Source organism: Lepidochelys olivacea (assembly GCF_965140295.1).
Source record: "Lepidochelys olivacea isolate rLepOli2 genome assembly, chromosome: 5".
Lineage (NCBI taxonomy): Eukaryota > Metazoa > Chordata > Testudines > Cheloniidae > Lepidochelys > Lepidochelys olivacea.
The window spans coordinates 43,558,912-43,579,493 of record NC_140415.1 but is presented as its reverse complement, the minus strand read 5'-3'; the positions used below and the strand labels follow the sequence as shown (position 1 = coordinate 43,579,493).

The 20,582-nt window shown below is 37.7% G+C and overlaps 1 protein-coding gene across 3 annotated transcripts in view; it reads right to left on the bottom strand.

Moving 5' to 3' along the window:
- MAST4 (microtubule associated serine/threonine kinase family member 4) overlaps positions 1 to 20,582 on the bottom strand; it is a gene marked incomplete at its 5' end in the record, with an annotated part of 455,430 nt that overhangs the window by 73,607 nt on the left and 361,241 nt on the right. For all 3 annotated transcript variants that reach the window (XM_084627959.1, XM_084627961.1, XM_084627960.1), the window contains 4 exons: positions 587 to 662; positions 4,114 to 4,271; positions 11,154 to 11,232; positions 14,781 to 14,850. In XM_084627959.1, the coding sequence (XP_084484085.1) occupies positions 587 to 662; positions 4,114 to 4,271; positions 11,154 to 11,232; positions 14,781 to 14,850 (383 nt within the window). The remainder of the gene's footprint in view (positions 1 to 586; positions 663 to 4,113; positions 4,272 to 11,153; positions 11,233 to 14,780; positions 14,851 to 20,582) is intronic.

The following is a 20,582-nucleotide window of genomic DNA, read 5'->3' as shown; positions in this document are numbered from 1 at the left end:
CTGCCAATGACCCCAGCGATTCACCTGTACCTTGGGTCACAGTTTTGTTTCCCATATTTGAGATGAGGCAACAGCCTTCCATTGCTTAGCATCCAATAGACAAGCACTTCCAGCAGTTCACTGATTTTTCACAATTTAAAAAAATAAATCAATATATAATGAACCTTTGGGAAACATGAGAAATATCAGAAAGGGACTTGAAACATGCGTTTCTGGATGCTACACAGGATTCTGAGTGAAGGACAAATTTTCTTTTTTGTTTGCAAAGTTCAAACTATCGAATACCTATTTACAGCAACTGTAAAACTACAAATTATTGTATAATACCCTTCTAGACACGCATCAACATATATTACCAGCATGCTTTATTTCAAAATCAGTTCAGCAGCTTCGCTAAATGAATGTCCAGTTCTCAGCAGGGATTTTTTTTTAATTGTGATTTTATCTTTCTAATAAGAGTTTGGTGATGCTTTATGAAAGCCATTACTGGCTTAGATCATTCGTTCCCATAACAAAAACATCACTTATTTAAAACCTATGCTGCCTATTAGTTTAGATACTGGGTATCTTAAATATAATTCATTACCTTTGGGAACCTCTCTTTGTAGACATGGTTCATCATAATTATTTCATGGTCACAGCAGGCGGGAGAACGTCCGGGGCTGCAAGTAAAGCAAATCATCCCTTTAAACTTGTCTCAGCATGAATTGAAAGAAGTTTTTATATTTCTATACAATCTGCTTGCATCAAAAGATGCTGTAGCCTTCATTAGACAGGTATATTTGCTAACTAACTACAAAATCAGTCCCTTTCTACTACATACTGGCAGGGCCTAAAGCTGCCTTGAAGAAGTGTTGGGCCTGTTACTGCCAACAATGCAACTTCTTTAGTTTATAACTATATGTTAGAGTGCAAACAGTTTACTATGTTCATGATGTTACTTATTCCTCAGACAGGGCAAGGAAGTATATTTTTCATCTTAAATAACCAAAGAAAAATAGCTACTTATTCATAAATTCCAAGCAAAAAAAAAAATCATTGTGATAATCTAGTCTGACCTCCGATATGACACAGGCCACAGAACTTCCCCAAAGTAATTCCAAGAAAACAGCTTTCAGAAAAAACACTTGATCTAAAAATTGCCAGTGATGAAGAATCCACCACAACAATTGGTAAATTGTTCCAACTGTTAATTATCCCCATTATTAAAAATTTACGCCTTATTCCTAGTCTGAATTTGTCTAGGTTCAACTTCCAGCCATTGGATTATGTTACACCTTCCTCTACTAGATTGAAGACCCCATATTTTTTCCTCTATGTAGATACTTATACACTGTAATCAAGTCACCCTTAACATTCTCTTTGTTAAGCTAAATAGACTGAAGGAGCTCAGTCTATCACTACAAGGAATGTCTTCTTATCCTTTAATCATTCTCCTGGCTCTTCTCTGAACCCTCTCCAATTTATCAACATCCTTCTTGAATTGTGGGCATAAAAACTAGATGCAGTATGTTAGCAGTAGTTGCATCAGTGCTACACAGGTAAAATAACCTCTACACTCCTACTTGAGATTCCCCTGTTTATGCATCCCAGGATCGCATCAGCCCTTTTGGCCACAGTGTTGCACTGACTAGCAGCTCACGTTCCGCTGATTATCCCTCAGGACCTGCCAAATCTTTTTCACAGTCACTGCTTCCCAGGACACTGTCCTCCTAGTGCAACGCTGTAAGTATGGCTTATATTCTTTGTTCCCAGATGTATACATTTACATTTAGATGTAGTAAAACGCATATTGTTTGCTTGCGCCCAGTTTACCAACCAATCCAGATTGCTTTATACCTATGAACTGTCCTCTTTATTATTTACCACTCCTCTCATTTTTTGTGTCATCTGAAAATGTATCAGTGATTATTTTACATTTTCTTCTAGATCATTGATAAAAATGTTAAAAAGCGTCGGGCCAGGAATCAATCCCTGCAGGACCCTGCTAGAGGAAACACCCACTCAATGAGCGCTCCCCGGTCACAATTACATTTTGAGACCTGTCAACTAAGCCAGATCTTAATCTATTTAATTTATACCATGTTAATTTTACAGTGCTCTTGGTGTTTAATCAAAATGTTGTGTGGTACAAAGTAAAACGCCTCACAGAAGTCTAAGTGTGTTACATCAACACTATTACCTTTATCAACCAAACTTGTAATTTCAGGGGCGGGGGAAGATATCAAGGTAGTTTGATAGGAACTATTTTCCATAAATTCACATTGATTGGAATTAATATTAACCTCTTTCATTCTTTATTAGTCAAGTCCCATATCAAACACTCACTAGGCAAACTGGCCTCAACTGAATGAGCTGGCCAACCAATGGGTGTTTGTGGCTACCTTAGCCCATTTATTTGCTCACTGGGGATGGATAGAGAACAGCAATGCAGCAGTCTGAAGCAGTGATTCCTGAATTGCAAACAGAAGAATTGACAATCCCAAGAAATCAAAAATCAGAGAAAAAACAATAAAATAAACCCAACAGATCTATTTCCAACTTGAAATGCAAATAAATGTGTAGCTAATACACATATAGATTGCCAAATATTTGCATTGTGCTACCTATGCCGGTAGCATTATATCCTTAAAGGAGCAGGAGATTTACAGGAAAATCTTCTGAGGTGACCGACATGCGGTACCTCATCTGATATGGGAGAACTGCTTCAGACCCTGCCACATCACTGCCTCCACATCAATGATCCACCCCCCCTCAAAGAAGTTGCTTACTTGGTTGGGATGTGATCTGGCTACACTACTCTTTTAGGTCTCACATAAAGATGTACAGAAAGAGAAAGAAAGGAAGGAATTCTCCTGCTCACCAATTTTTTAAAAAATATAGTACTCGTGGTATTTTTAGATTTTATAGCATAATAAAAAGGAGATCTTTTGGTTTGTTCTAAAGGACAAAAAATGAGGACTGAAATTTGCTTTACCATATCAAGGTGCTAGAAACTTCAACTATCATGGCTAACCCAAGCAAATTACCTATTTGCATAAATAAAACAATATATTCAGTACTTAAGTTCAGTACACCACTCAACTAGCGCAGTAACACATCTGAAAGCAGTTTGGCTATTATTGTCTGGTGTGACTATGCATGTTTCATAAACTAAACTAGGAATTTTTTATTTTTCTAAACTGGAAAATAAAGTGGTAGAAAGAAGACTGTACTGGTAGGTGAAGAATGTTTTTCATGTCTAAGCTTTTAAAGAACAAAAAAACCCATCTCATCTTACTTCTCAGTAATTGCTCTATTTATTCCACTGCTCTACAGATTATGTAGGTAGCAACTTAATTTAGTCATGGCAATCTATACAGAATTATAAATAAAGAATAATCGTGAAAAAACTGAGCTAAAATAATTTGCACTGAAATTATGAATTCTGATAGTTTGGCTACCTGCAACATTGATTTTAATTCTGAAGTGACTAAATACTATTTTTTTAGTCCTAGAAAGATTAGAGATATTGCCTTTTTGCATTCTCCAAATAGTACAGTATATAAGTATATAATACTTTGATAGGTAAGAACTGATCTACTAAAAGTGTATCTTGCACAGATTTCCAGAGTATGGGAAATAGGATGGGCTAGGTCTCTGGCGAGCAAGAAATTAAAATGCTCCATAGCTAAGTATAATAAATTCTCCCTCGTCCCCATAACTTTCTGACACACTTTTCATTTCTTTTATACTAAGTACACCTAGAATATAAATAATATTTTGTATCATTCTTGCAAATATAGGCTTGAATCCTATGAACACTTGCACACAGAAGTAGAATAAAAGCCATCATCACAGTTTAAGCGGTCAGAAGTTACTAGTTTTGTTCCATTCTATTAAAATCTAAATTACTATGTCAATGAGAGAATTAACCAATAAGGAGGACCTAAAGTAACAATTTATTAAATGGAGTTTGGTTCAGCCTAAGACGCAATCAACACTGACTTCTATTACATTTCAGGAATTATTCAAATATCACAAATTGGTTAATGCCCCAAATTTATATAACCATGATGCGCCAGTAGTATACAGATTCAGATGTAGCCACTATTTCCAGAGAGCTGAATTCACCTGAGACTTCTGGATCGAGGGCGCATTGGTGTGGTCCTACATCTGTTATCACTGGCAATGCTTTCAGTGGTACAGAAATGTTTAGACAAAAAATGTAGTTCATCAGGTGTTGGTTGGTATGGTAACTGGTGTAACTTCTCTTGGGAGGAACAGGATGACTGCAAAGGGCAAGACAGAACATTAGCTAATATCATAGGCAAAAGCCATTTCCAAGATTATATTCATTGCATTATACAGAGTGCACTTAAACTGGGAACTACAGATATCTTTTCCTGTATTCACTTAACAATTTGTGGAGCAGAATAAGTAAAATACAAACATTTAACTTCATGAGCTAGATATACAGTAAACATAAAAATAGTTCAGATTAAAATTAAAAATGCAGCCACAGACATAGTGACTGCACTTAAAGTTGCTTCTATTTTGAAAGATTCTCCTGCCTTGAGAGCACTTCCCTATACTTAACATGAGAAAGAGTGCTGGAAATAATAATATACATCAAAATAGAAGAAACTTTAAAATGGAGTCTGCTAAATATTCATTATTTCCAGTAGTAGAAGATATTCATTATTTCCAGTAGTAGAAGATAAGGTTAATGGTATGATAGTTTATGATTTATCGCCACAAAGTAAAACCCGTAATTTTACATACTGCAGTAACAAATGTGTTTGGATACCCTACATTTTTTGGTGCCCATCACTTGTTAAAAACACATTATTTTGATTCTAGGAAGCCATCATCAACATTTCTAATGTTGTTTATTAATTATTACTTGAATTCTCTCTGAAAATATTTTACAGACCATTTTTGACAAAACTTGTACATCTAAACTGAAATGTAAGAACTTCATATAGTTATGAAGACTAAATAAATAAATTCCATGGAATATAAAAACTAAAGATACATCGTCAACCCATCCTCTTTGTTTAGAAATACAAGATTCAAAACTCTTTCAAGATCTGAAGTTTTTCATAGTTTATCATCGCTTAAGTTACTAGAAATAGGTACACAGTATAAACAAGTAAAAATACAGATGACAGCTATGCTACACATTCATATATGTAGCATCTAGACATGCAAAATGTTTGCACTGAATCTTGACGCTGCTCCACAGAGATTCAATTTGATGTTCCTTATGTCTTGCCAGTATGAGGGGAAAAAGTCTATAGAGTGGCAAAACTCCATGAATGCTACTGGGACATGCTCTCTCTACTCAGCCAGCTGACATCGTTCCCTACACCCTCCCTACAGATCCTCAAGAACTGGCATAATTCCTTATCGTTTGTCTTCCCACTGCCTCCTGGGCTTACTGGCCTCTCACGAGTCTGGCTATTTCCCTCCATCTTCTATGTTTTGTAGGCCAACAGGCAGGGCTTCTGTAGCCCCTCAATCCCAAAGATTTTCTGAAGTGAGAGGAGCATAGGCTCTACTAAGTTGCCAGGTAAGGTAGCACTTCATGATGCTAAGCATAGTAGGTAGCTAGCCAACTTTCAGAACCTCCTGGTAACTGAATGCTAGAAGGCAAACTGTCAAGATTCCTTCCCCACTCTGAACTCTAGGGTACAGATGTGGGGACCTGCATGAAAAACCTCCTAAGCTTATCTTTACCAGCTTAGGTCAAAACTTCCCCAAGGTACAAAATATTCCACCCGTTGTCCTTGGACTGGCCGCTACCACCACCAAACTAATACTGGTTACTGGGGAAGAGCTGTTTGGACGTGTCCTTCCCTCCAAAATACTTCCCAAAACCTTGCACCCCACTTCCTGGACAAGGTTTGGTAAAAAGCCTCACCAATTTGCCTAGGTGACTACAGACCCAGACCCTTGGATCTTAAGAACAATGAACAATCCTCCCAACACTTGCACCCCCCCTTTCCTGGGAAATGTTGGATAAAAAGCCTCACCAATTTGCATAGGTGACCACAGACCCAAACCCTTGGATCTGAGAACAATGAAAAAGCATTCAGTTTTTTTACAAGAAGACTTTTAATAAAAAATAGAAGTAAATAGAAATAAAGAAATCCCCCCTGTAAAATCAGGATGGTAGATATCTTACAGGGTAATTAGATTCAAAAACATAGAGAACCCCTCTAGGCAAAACCTTAAGTTACAAAAAAGATACACAGACAGAAATAGTTATTCTATTCAGCACAATTCTTTTCTCAGCCATTTAAAGAAATCATAATCTAACACATACCTAGCTAGATTACTTACTAAAAGTTCTAAGACTCCATTCCTGGTCTATCCCTGGTAAGGACCAGCATATAGACAGACACAGACCCTTTGTTTCTCTCCCTCCTCCCAGCTTTTGAAAGTATCTTGTCTCCTCATTGGTCATTTTGGTCAGGTGCCAGCGAGGTTACCTTTAGCTTCTTAACCCTTTACAGGTGAGAGGAGCTTTCCCCTGGCCAGGAGGGATTTCAAAGGGGTTTACCCTTCCCTTTATATTTATGACACGAACATATAATATAAATGTAATATATACATATATAACCTACTTTAATAAACTTTTACTAAACTAGTGACTTCTTCATTCTCTTCAGTTTCATCTTAAAAAGGTTAAGAAAAAGTAATGAGATAACTTAAGGTGCACTGCATTCATTTGGATATAAATAGGGTGCACTACAGACTTTCCTTTGTCTACCTTTTCCTCTACTTGACCTTCAAAGATCACAAGTATCTTCAAAGTTTGGTACTAGATATTACGATACTATGTGCCAAAACTGCCCTTGCTTACACAGAAGTGTTCTAGCAGTTGATGAGAATCACAGTAATCCAGAGATGTATTTATAAAATGCTAGAAGTAAAAAGTACAGTAGAAACAATGAGCCACTGCTCACGAACTAGTCTCACCTCATTTCCATGAATTTGTAAAAATATACAGAGGGGTGAGGATGTCTAATAGTTGCTGTTTCAGATTCTGACAAAGTATGTGAAACAAATCAGAGCAGCAGAGGTTAAAAGTTTTCATTCCTTAATTCAAATCTTAAGTTCACTGTCTCTAGCTTGAATGAATAATGCAAATGAAGCATATCACTTCTGAGATCACCTCTATTTCTTTAAAATCAGCAGTTGTCTCGGTCCTTGCGCAAGTTGCACCAACAGTAGGAACCAGCAGAAAAATCAACCAAACAGAAGAACGTATGAAAATACAGGGATCCATTTTTATGCTGTTGGTTGATTCAACAAAATTCACACTTATTTATTAAAATGACAGACTTCTTTCCACCAGTCAGAAACTGTTAATCAAAGCCACGTGTGTGTTTGTAGAAGGACATCTGTTTTAATATTTGTAAATAAGATATGGCCTATTCATGAACTACCAAGGGACAGCTCAACATACAATCCATTATACAGTTTTAGATAGCTAAGGCAATTATGGCAGTGCAAAATGTGTTTCCATAAGGAATAGGAAAGATAGTTGAAACGGATTCATGCATTCTTGTCTGTGTACATCATCATCATGCAACAGCAAGCGGGAAGGAGGAAACAAGAAACTGAATTAGAATTACAGTTTTAAAAGTGTGTCTTAGTCAAGGAAAAACCTTCATATAACTTGGAAATTAAACATCTGTTTTGATATAATGTTCATGGTGTTTTTCTTCATTCCAGTTTTTGGGTACGTCTGTTTCATATAAGAAGAACATAAGAATGGCGCCACTAGGTCAGACCAAAGATCCATCTAGCCCAGTATCCTGTCTTCTGACAGTGGCCAGTGCCAGGTGCCCCAGAGGAAATGACCAGAACAGGTAATCATCAAGTGATCCAACCCCTGTCGCTCACTCCCAGTTTCTGGCAAACAGAGGCTAGGGACATCATCCCTGCCCATCCTGGCTAATAGCTATTGATGGACCTATTCCCCATGAATGTATCTAGTTCTTTTTTGAACCCGGCTATGGTCTTGACCTTCACAACATCCTCTGGCAAGGAGTTCCACAGGCTGACTGTGTGTTGTGTGAAGAAATACTTCCTTTTGTTTTGTTTTAAACCTGCTGCCTATTAATTTCATTTGGTAACCCCTAGTTCTTATGTTATGAGAAGTAGTAAACAACACTTCCTTATCTACTTTCTACACACCATTCATGATTTTATAGACCTCAATCATATCTTCACTTAGCCGTCTCTTTTCCAAGCTGGAAAGTTCCAGTGTTATTAATTTATCCTCACACGGAAGCCGTTCCATACCCCTAATCATTTTTGTTGCCCTGAACCTTTGTTTTGAACCTTTTCCAATTCCAATATATCTTTTTTGAGATGGGATGACCACATCTGCACACAGTATTCAAGATGTGGGCATACCATGGATTTATAGAGAAGCAACATGATATTTTCTAAAAAGAAAAGGAGTACTTGTGACACCTTAGAGACTAACCAATTTATTTGAGCATGAGCTTTCGTGAGCTACAGCTCACTTCATTGGATACATACCGTGGAAACTGCAGAAGACATTTTATACACACAGAGACCATGAAACAATACCTCCTCCCACCCCACTGTCCTGCTGGTAATAGCTTATCATACACATTGTGAAGAGAGCGGTCACTTTGGATGGGCTATTATCAGCAGGAGAGTGAGTTTGTGTGGGGGGGGGCGGAGGGTGAGAAAACCTGGATTTGTGCTGGAAATGGCCCAATTTGATGATCACTTTAGATAAGCTATTACCAGCAGGACAGTGGGGTGGGAGGAGGTATTGTTTCATGGTCTGTGTGTATATAATGTCTTCTGCAGTTTCCTCGGTATGCATCCGATGAAGTGAGCTGTAGCTCACGAAAGCTCATGCTCAAATAAATTGGTTAGTCTCTAAGGTGCCACAAGTACTCCTTTTCTTTTTGCGAATACAGACTAACACGGCTGGTACTCTGAAACCCATGATATTTTCTGTCCTATTATCTATCCCTTTCTAAATTATTCCCAGCATTGTGTTCACTTTTTTGGCTGCTCCTGCATACTGAGTTGATGTTTCCAGAGAACTATCCACAAGATCTCTTTCTTGAGTGGTAACAGCTAATTTACACCCCATCATTTTATATGTATAGTTGGGATTATGCTTTCCAATGTGCATTACTTTGCATTTATCAACATTAAATTTCAGCTGCCATTTTGTTGCCCAGTCACCCAGTTTTCAGAGATCCCTTTGCAGTCTGCCTGGGTCTTATCTATCTTTAATAATTTTGTATCATCTGCAAATTTTGCCACCTCACTGTTTACCCCTTTTTCCAGATCATTAATGAATATGTGTGAGGTCTTTTTTAGGAGTGGTGGGTGAAATTCTGTGGCCTGCATTGTGCAGGAGGTCAGACTAGATGATCATAATGGTCCCTTCTGACCTAAATATCTATGAATCTATGAATCTATGAATCTATGTTGAATAGGACTGGACCCAGAATAGACCCCTGTGGGACACCACTATTTACCTCTCTCCATTCTGAAATTGACCATTTATACTTACCCTTTGTTTCCTATCTCTTAACCAGTTACCTATCCATGAAAGCCTCTTATCCTGTGGCAGCTTATTTTGCGTAAGAGCCTTTGGTCAGGAACCTTGTCAAAGGCTTTCTGAAAATCTAAGTACTAAGTATAATGGTGATAGAGTTGCTATAGCAATTACTTAGTGGTTGACAAATTCCATTCTGTCAATATTTTCAAGCATTTTCATGGAGCACAGCACATCACTTTTCATCTGAATCCAAAGGGAAGCGTCTGCATGTGCATGATGGAAAATGGTTAGGGAATTAATCCTAACCATGACAAGTTACTTGCTAAAAGGAAGAACTACACCAAGTGTGTGTGTGTGTGTGTGTGTGTGTAGGGGCACAGTGAGGAGGAAAATCAGTGCTGTTGAGTTATTTTTAAGCTATGCACATTTTCTCAACTTGTTTTTGAAGTCAGGAAGACAAGAATATGCTTAACCTTCACAAACCCTTTGTGGAAAAAACAGACTAAGAGCTGATTATTAATATGCACCTGTCAAATGCTATCAAGGCTTAGTATGGGTAACTGAACTATTTCTCGAGAAAAGATTAACTGTGCATAAGGAAAAAGTAAAGTTACCTGAATGGTTCAAGGAGTGAGTTTAAGAAGGGAACACCAGATATCTAATAAAATATACATGATTTTACATACTATCTCACTAATTGGGACAAACTGTGGGCATAATACAAGACTGAAGACAAAATCACGAACTTTCAAGGTGGGGCTAGCCAACAGAACTGCTTAGTTGCAGACTATAAGACACTTTGCTGCACCAGAACACTCTCTCATAGACTTTAAGGTCAGAAGGGACTATTACGATCGCCTAGTCTGACCTCCTGCACAACGCAGGCCACAGAATCTCACCCATCCACTCCTGTAACAAACCCCTGACCTATGTCTGAGCTACTGAAGTCCTCAAATCGTGGTTTAAAGACTTCAAGGTGCAGAGAATCCTCCAGCAAGTGACCCGTGCCCCACGCTGCAGAGGAAGGCGAAAACCCCCCATATGATGTGTAGAAGTGCAGACCCCCATAACTTATGCTTCTCTCACTGTGAATCTCCTCAGTAGTGGAAATGAACCATTACCTATGCCATTCTGCTCTCATGCATTTCCCAGTATAGGCAGAATGTGTGTTGAGAAGGAACGGCAAGGGCAAGATTAGCCTAAAATCAAATAGTCTACACTTGTCAATAGTTTTAAGACAAGATGGTGGCATAACAAGTACAAAGATAACAATGCCAACTGTTGTATGTAGCACACATAATAAAGTTAGAGCTATGCAAAGGGACATTTAGATCGCCATATCCCATAATAAATATGGGAGTCTCAGTAAATCAAACATAACCTTGTACATTCTTCCACTACTGGGTGATAATGTAGTTATGCATCACAAATGAAATGCCAGTACGGAAAGTGTGCATATCTTCCTTGTCAGCACATCGTCTGATGCATACCTTATCCGGGGTGACAAAAGGCATATGTTATATTTTATTTCTCACAAGGTGGCCTGTTTGAGAAAATACTGTATGTAGTTGAAATCTATCCGTAAAATAAAGCTGGCACTTACAGAAACCGTTGAGCTGGGTGTATTTGTACCATAGCCAGAGGAGGGGAGAGAAGCCAAAGACCAGCGGCGTCCATCAGTCCTGTTGTGAAATTGAGGTTAGTCCAAGAGAACACTGCAGAATCATTACACAGAAATACCTGGAAAACTATTATTCTTTAGAATTGCATTCCAGAAGGATGATACAATCAGGTTATTCACCAAAGAGTAAACTTTCACAGGCGGTCACAATAAACAAACATTATACAATTTTAATAGAATCAATGAGATGAAATAACTCGAAAGTGAATGAGCTGATTCATAATACTGATCTCTTGCTAATACACTCTGACAAAATGAAGACAGGGAATAATTATAGTTGTCAGGTTCAGCAGATGCAAATTAATGACAAGCAAATAAAAACATGTGACCAATACACAAACCATGATGCTACGAAATGTGGTGTAACCAACACAATCAACTAAAAGCAAAATATAATGGGAATGATTATTTCCATTATAAAAATGAAATCAGTACAAATTACTAGTAGGTTACTATCATTAAGTGGAAAGAACAATTAGACTAGAATTTAAACTCTTAAGAGCTATGAATACATGTAAAACACTCACATTTTAGTTAAATTACACCTTTGGAGGAGGAAATATTTATAAGCAAATACAATTTATAAGATAATACAATAAGCTAACCCCTACTGCTTCATGTGGCCCACATACAGACAATATGGAGCGTACACTTTCAAATAGACAAATCACAAAACAACTGTTATGGTTTTTGGTTACATTTACCTGTCATTTCGGTGCCCATGACTGGAGTACAATTGTGTATCAAATATGTTAAAACACAAGCAAAATAACAAAATGTATAAACATAACAAAATAGGGTTTGTTTTTAATATACAAAGCAGGTATTTTTGAAAAAATATTTTAAAAAAACACTGAATTTGAGATCAGGTACAAAGACCCCCAAACAATTCTGGTTTTGTGTAGGAAATGTAATTTCATAAAGTAGGGCTTCATATCTCGAAATCTAAACATTTTGATGCTGCCTCCTCACCCTCCAAAAAAGTCTGTCTGAGAACATCACCATTATTCATTCTGGGCGAAATTTCAAGGTATGGCTTCCTACTCAGCATTACCCAATGAAACTCCAACTCAAGTCATCAGGATGGATGTGGACTGAGTAAAACGTGAGTAAGGAGTTCATGATATAGTCCCACAGATACAGATGATTATGTGTATGCTCAGAGTCACACAAGTTTGTGGCAGAGTCACTAACAGCATCAATAAAACCAGGATCAGAACTCAGGAATCCCTGGCTGTCAGTCCCCCATGGTAACTCTAGACCATGCTGCCTCATGTAAAAAAGTAAATGATGTAGGTCTGGTTAGTGTCACAGGGGTGAACAATGCTTGCCTACACTATCCATTCACCATTGAAATTTTTCCATTTTTACATAATCCTAATCCTATCTATTGTATGAGTTCTACCAGGATTAAATAGTATGAATTGTATAGTACTGTAGAACTAGTGTTGCTCCACACTAAAGAAAACACATGTCAGAACAAAGGGTATGATTTGTGGAGATTTATTCGGTCCATTTATTCACAATGAACAAACACGGAACACACTGGAAAATTTTGCACATCTCTCTGTCTCCATGATCTTGTTTTGTAATGTATTAACCCTCTTTTCTCTGAGGTATTGATGAGCATCTTTCCAGTGAATGAACAATTCCAAAAAGAGGTTTGTTCCTTTTAGCTCAGATACATAAATTAAATTTGTTTAGTATAGAAAGAAAGACCAGCTGAAAGATGTAAACAATGGCGTATCCTGTATATTTTGCAGCTGTGAAGCAGAAATAATTTGTTTCATCAGATTACTTGGGTTAAACATGTTTCTTCCACTAATACACAAAGACCAACCCATTTTTATTACCGTAACATGGTGCATGAATATAATCTTGAGATACATAGCGCCTTTCCCTAAGAAAATGACATACAAATACCGTATGTATCAAAAATGTTTAAGTTAATGTTTCATGTATAAAATGCTATCAAGCAAATTCGCTACAAAACTTAAATACACTGCTCTTCAAGTTCTGAAGCTAGATCCTTTACTTTGATCTGCAAAATGGAAATGTCCTGGAAATTACTTTCACTTTCCAAATTCATCTCTTCTACCCCCTCCCTCCACCCCCACAAATTAATTTTAAATAAAGATAAAGTTTGAAAGTAGAAGAGAATACAAGATGAAAAGGATTGAATCCAGAACCTGATATATGGTATTTGTAATATGGGCTGCCATTACTGCTGAAGTAGTACAATATTATACATCCCAACAGAAAAGATGTACAAGAATTCCAGGTAAACTGCGCGTGGTATCAGGTATCATGAACACTGTCATGACAGAAATAAAATGGACTTTTCTTAGTATTTCAGTGTAATTTACATGATAAAGCATTTAATGACAGGAATTGTTTGAGATACTTTTTTAAATGGTACCAAACACTATCACTAACATCCTCATCTTAAGTAATGTTCAATTTCTCTCATTGGTTTTTCTCATGAGCTATTTTAGTGTATTTATAAATTTATTAAATATCTCCTCCTTCATGGAAATATATTTTTGGATACTATTTTACATGGTAAAATACTGATTTGGCTAGTTTTTAAATCACAGTCAGATTAAACATAGATGACAACAGATGCTGGTTATATTCCTCCATAAGAATTTCAAAACATAGATTTGTATTAAACACCACTGCAGATGTCAGAAGCTAGAGTTGAGCCACACAAAGCATGTACAAATGAAGCTCTCTCCCCTCGCTTGAACTGTTTCATAAAGAGCCAAAGCCATTTTCTTACACTGGGTATAAGATTTATCCCCGTCTGACAACCTGTGTATCTGAAAGTCCTGAAATGAAACAAAGTTGCACCAACTAGTGTTCTCTCACTGATGAATGAGGCAGCTACGTGAGTAACTGCCGTGATACTTAATGCATCACCTAAAACACAGCCATCTGATGTCATTTATTTTGCAGACACACTGAGGTCAACATATAAACTCTACCTACCCCGCCAGCCAGGTAAGTGGAAGAGATTTTAAGTAATATGAAACCACACTGGCATGAATAGGCGGTCTGCTGTGACAAGTTATTTACTCAGTTTATGGTTAATTTATTAATAATTTACATCAAAACTGTACCAACATAAATTAATTAATCCTCACAACACACCTGCAAGTCAGGTAATTGTCTCAACTATACAGCTGGGGAAACTACTTAGGTCTGTGACTGAAGCTTGCCTATGCTATCCATTTACTATTGAAGTGTCTCAATTTTTACAAGATCTGAATCTGACTGATTCTATGAGTCCTACCAATGAAAAGAATTTGACTGAAGATACATATGAGCAAAATTAAATTTTAAAACGTACTTTTAAAAGGCACAATTGCATTGCATCAATCACTCAGCGAGGTTGTGTGTTGTTTAAGGACTAAAATAGTTAATATAAAAAAATCAAATAATTCTGAATTACTGACATTTCCACATATTTTGTGAGTCAGTCCCTCTGTGTATAGGAACATTTCCACCATACAAAAGGTACTTTACGCATAGCAAACAAACTCCTACCTTCGTGCAAAAGAAAAATGGGCTGAGGCACTGGGGGAGAAATTTCTTGGGCTGTCTTGAGGACTGCTTCCTGTCACGGGGCAAAGATAAAGGAGAAAAAGAAATCAGACACAAAGCAAGTATCTTACAGTTCCAGAGAGCCTAGAACCAATCCTCAATACAAAGATAAGTCTGTAAGGGTTCTGAAAGAACTGGACTCCCAATATAACATCTTATTTAAAGTAAAATTTCAGTTAACGAAACTAGTAATGAAGATCAAATTTAATTTCATATAAAGCCAGTTCTCGCCATTTTCAAAAGCACAGATCAATTAATTCAACATTACAGGAATAATATGTTAATTTGAAAGAAATACAACTTGAAGTTTGGAAACACACTATTTTTTAAAGTCATTATCAATATTTAAAAATATTAGAAAACCCCAGAAATTGACTGCCGTAAGAATATAGTCCTTAAACATATTTTCTCTATAGTTTTTCCTCTTGCCAACTGTACTGGGAATTCCTGGAGCTCTCTAAAAGCCAACAGTGTCACAAAACAATTGAAACGGAAATTTTTCCCCTGGACTGGTTAGACCAAAGGCCTGCTTGGAGAGGTGAAGTCCTTAAGTGACGTGCAGAAGTGATTGCACATTGTGAACAGGAGGACATCTCCTTTGGGGGCTTGTTACTTTCTCACATTAGACATGCTACCTGCCACTGATCAGAGAGAAAGCTTGATGGCAGCTGTTAAGGGGAAGTTCACCAGTGCTCCAGCTTGCCTTGGCCATTCAGCATATGTTATTAGACCATTTGGATTGTCTAAAGGGGAAATGTAAAGGTGACACTTGCAAAAAAGAAAAAAAAAGTTCTTTTTAAAGGAGCATTGCCGTATGAGACATATTAAAAAAACTTCTAAATTAAAGAATAGATTCTGATCACACACATTTAAAGAATAAGTAGAAGAGCAACTTATTTACTGTACTGTTGGACACTAAATGAAATCTGCAATTATAATTAGGAGTAAGGAGAGCAAGACTTCTGAGTATATACTCAAAGTAAACATTTAAAGAGGATACATTACTATCCATGTTCAAAAAGAAAAGCCTAATCCAACAGAGGAGCTGTCTGAACGACTTCAAGTGTGCTCAATTTCTACTGAAATTTTTCAATTAACATTACACATTTTATAGTGATGTCCTCAGCAGATGCCATTAATTTTATGATACAGTATAATCATCAAGACATTGAGTTGCTAAACACTAAGAAACCCATTCTTTTTTGGGAGCAGAATCAGGATGTGTTTACAGCTGCGCTGAAATCATACCTTTACATCTGTTCTTTCTTGAGCCCCAGGAGACAAGAATTCCACGTTAGCTAGCCAGCACCCCTGACTCTTTTTTGTCCATTTATCTATCACAGCAGAACTAAGTTTTCAACTTTCTCCCCTCCCCCAATACCACAGCTTCTTCATTACTCTTCATATACCTCTGGGGGCCTTGATAATTTCAAGGTGACAGGGATTTTTGTTCCCTAAGGGGAAAAACATCTAAAACCAGACATCGTGGCATAGATTTTGATCTTTGTTTGAGGGCTAGCACAATTTATTCTTGTCCTGCATGAACTGCAAACACCAAATTACTGAGAGCAACAGTTCATTTAATTTAACAGCTCCTAACTGGATTCCTCTTGCTACTAGGATAGCTTATTAAATAAAGATAAGCTTTAAAAAAAAAAAAAAGACATGCTGTGCAGAGAAAACGTGGCCACTCATTCCAGATACCACACCAAAAAGCAGGGAGCTGTGTCTGGGAAAACACAGTAGGCTTAGATGAATGAGAAGACAAAGAACCTGCCTTGGCATTTTACAGAGACCAGAAATCGGTAATTTAAAATATAAACGTTGTAGATGATAAGCACCTTCTGACAGTAAAGGGTTTGAAATATGCACATGAGGTCGTTTTATAAATCTTGACTACTGTTTCCATTGATAACTATTTAAACACCACATATTTACATTTGTTTACATTAAGTATGCTGCTGAGAGATGTAATTACCCATCGGTCATTTATTCAGATTATATTCTTAACTTTTTCATGAAAAATTGTACTTTTCCCCCCACAAAATATGACCATTGCTTTCAGGTGATACAGAACCTCTACTTCTCTAGCATCACCAGGAGCAGCATAGAACTTTTATCATTTTATCATTATCATTTATCAGATAAAATAAGAAAGATTCAATAAATCCTCTTCATGCAGGAGAGTCAGACTTGACTAATGTCAATCAATTTGTAAACTGATTTCTCTGGAATCTTCAGATTTCCAACAAACACATTACAAATAATTCCTGAATACCAGTTGAATCATGGGGGTTTATCTAGACGTCTGAGTAACAAAATAATTCAAACAGTCAAGACTGCAAATAGGGAAGAAAAAAACCTCAGAGTGACTGGGGTGACTAGTACTACTGCTGTGGTATTCCAGAAAAGCAAGACAGATTAGAACCAGAGTCCTATACGTGACCTTCATCCCTCACAGCATTCATCCACCCATCTGCAAGTCAATACCTGAGAGACTTTCAAATGAAAACCATTGCCAGTTAATTCTCTGCCCATATGTGCAGTGCTTGCTTATTATTCAAATCCTGCTGTTTCCAGGGATTTGTTGGCTGTTGTATATTTTAGTCCTAAATTATTTTATATACTTCTGAGATTACTGCTGATGTTTCTGACCTGATAAAGTACACCTGACTGGTGACCAGACATTAGGTGGGTAATTAAACTATCAACCCCAGGGAGAAGTAACAGAGTGAATAGGTAATCAACATACCAAAACAATACTTTACCTAATGGCAATACACTCAGGGTGCCTCATTTTGCAGGCAGTTATGGTTAAGAAAGCTATATCCAGATTAATTAAATTGTTGGATTGTTTTGTAATTAGCTTCAAGAAATCCTGTGTATTCACCACAGAGGAAAGAACTGCAAATCTTTCGGAAAGGCATATGTTGCACTCACTATAGATTATTAATGCATTTTTAATAGCTGTCTACTTACAAAATAAAGAGTTTCTGATGCAATGACTTTCTATTAGCACTGAGGGAATCTAGCACTGAGGGAATCAGAGATTAATGATAATTGCTATTATAAACTCCTGGTGGATCAGAACATTAGCCCCACTTTGACGCCTTGTTGTCATTTGATGATCTCCTTAGCATTTTAACATCACAGCAATATAACATAACAATAGGTAGAATATGCCTTTGTATTGGGGTTTCCGCCTAGCTATTCAGTCATGAAATCTTGTCATAAAGCAGACAAAATCCAAGAAGCCATAGAAGGTTGCAAGTTTGGCTTTTGTAATGTAACCAACTGTGCTAGTCAGTGAAACACAAAGCTCAGCAGCAGAATAATTTTCAGTTAGTTATCCAGGTGCTACTCACTGAGATCTGTGCAGGGGTGAAGAGCTCAAGTTATTTAAAAAAACTGGATGAAGCTACCCGTGACACCCACAGATGACTGTCCCCAGTTCGAGTAAGGAAAGGGTTTGCAAACTCTTAAGATCTGGTTGTCTGCTAGTGGGGGCCCTCTCTACTCTGATAAGAGAACTACTAAACATTTTGCTAAATGTGTTTGTTATGGTTGGCAGCTGGCTTGCTTCTTGGATATTCTTTGCTGTCAGTCTAGATGACATTGACATCTCTTGGCAGGTTTAGCAGTGTTTGCTTGATGCCATTAGAGATTAACATTGGACAGATATGGGTCTACAGGAGAATAGGAAGGGTAGAAGCCCAGGGACAAAATATGTATCTACAAAGCACATTTATTATTATTTTCTCTAAACTGGAATTAGGTTTCAAGATTATTGATATGTACAGACAGGTGAATCCTCCACTCACTAACTGGAAATGCAGAGTTCATGCCATTCAATAGCATTAAATAGCATTAAAAGCAGCAGCAGTTTAATAAAAAAGAAAGTAAATATAGTTAAGCATCGGATGCCATCTCTGTTGCAAAACAGAGGTTGTGGGCATACTAGGGGTAGGAAGAACTTTTGCAAATTTTGACCAATTTAACTCCTTTTTAAAAAGATGTTAGGATTTAAATTTTAAATGGATTTAGATAGTGTTAGGAAACTTGAATCAGAGTACAATTTATAATTTAAAACTTTTGCCCCCTTTCCCATATACATTATAAACAGCAAATTACCTTAATTTTAGTTGTACAAGGAAAGAAGACCACACATTATTAAAATCCTCCATCTATTAATAATGTGATAACTCAAGTCACTCAGAGCGATTCAGAATTCTAATTTTTTTTTTCATTTTCTCAGATAGTTAATGATTAGAGCTGGTGGAAAACAGCTATCCCATCCTGAGAAAATTTTCAAGTTCAAAATTTTCATAACTTCAAGTTTCAAGTTAGATGTTTCAAGTTTCAAGAATAATTCCCATTCTACATCAGGGCAAATCCGAGACTTCTTGAAATATTTTGTGAAAAAAATGAGAACAGCTATTAGCCCAGTGGTTAGAACACTCAGTTAGGTCTCCCATATCACGAGTACCCAAACCACCAGGCTACTGAGTCAGTCTCTTTCTCTCGCCCAATGAATATATACACATACAATGTGGGCCAGGAGAGACAGAGAACCCCACACTACAAAAGTTAAGGAGGTCACCTGGGATATGAGAAACCAAGGTACAAGTCCCTGCTCTGAATCACTCAGAGTAAAGACTTATTAAATGTTCATTAGGTCAGAGAGAGAAATAAGGTAGAGAACAGAATTAAACTAGTGTTTCCGACATCACAGGTAAGTGCCCAAACCACAGAGCTATTTGTATATTTAAAGGTGAGTGGTTTCTCTTTTTCCTCTCTCAATTTTATCCTGGGCCTTAGATACTTTCCCGGGAAAAGTTTCTGCTTTGATGAATTTGCATTTTCTGATGGAAAAAATTACATTCAAAAATTCCCAACCAGCTGAATTAATGATGTACCAAGGAGTGATACAACAGTTATACCCATGTGCAAACGTGTGCGTAAACACACTTCAATTAATGGAGAATTAAAAAAAAGATTATACATTCATGCAACCTCATGTGATTGATGAATTGGCACCGGTGCCTTTAGATGGGTCAAGTGCACAATGCTGCTAAGTACATGAAGGCTCCATGCACTGCTTTGGATCAGACTTCACACTCTAATAGGCATGAGTGTAAAGTCTGAACGAGTGATCAATGTGCTTAGCCAAGGTGCCAACACCGTGGGTGCTCCAGGGCTAGAGCACCCATGGGGGAAAAAATGGTGGGTGCTGAGCAGCCATCAGCAGTGCCCCTATCAGCACTTCCCCCTCCCCTCAGCGCCTCCTGTCCACCGGCGGGCCCCACAGATCAGCACTTCCCCCTCCCTGCGCCTCCCACCCCCTGCAATCAGCTTTTTAGCGGTGTACAGGAGGCTGCCCGGGGGCGGGGGGAGGAGGAAGGGGAGGAGCGAAGATGCAGCGTGCTTGGGGGTGGAATTGGACAGGAAGAAACGGGGTGGAGCGGGGGCGAGAAGAGGTTGGGCGGGGCATAGGGAAAGGGTGGAGTAGGGGAAGGGCCTGGGGTAGAGCTGGGAGTCAAGCACCCTCCGGCACAATGGAAAGTTGGCTCCTGTGTGCTTAGCTCCCTTTTAATACAGGTAAGTCAATTAAAATACATTAAACTAGATCTACATAATGCCATGGCTGAGATTTAAATCATAGATACCAGCATTAAAGTTTACCATGAAATGCAGAACAGTTATACTGTGTATGCACAGAAGGATCAAGCAACAATTGCTGTGGAA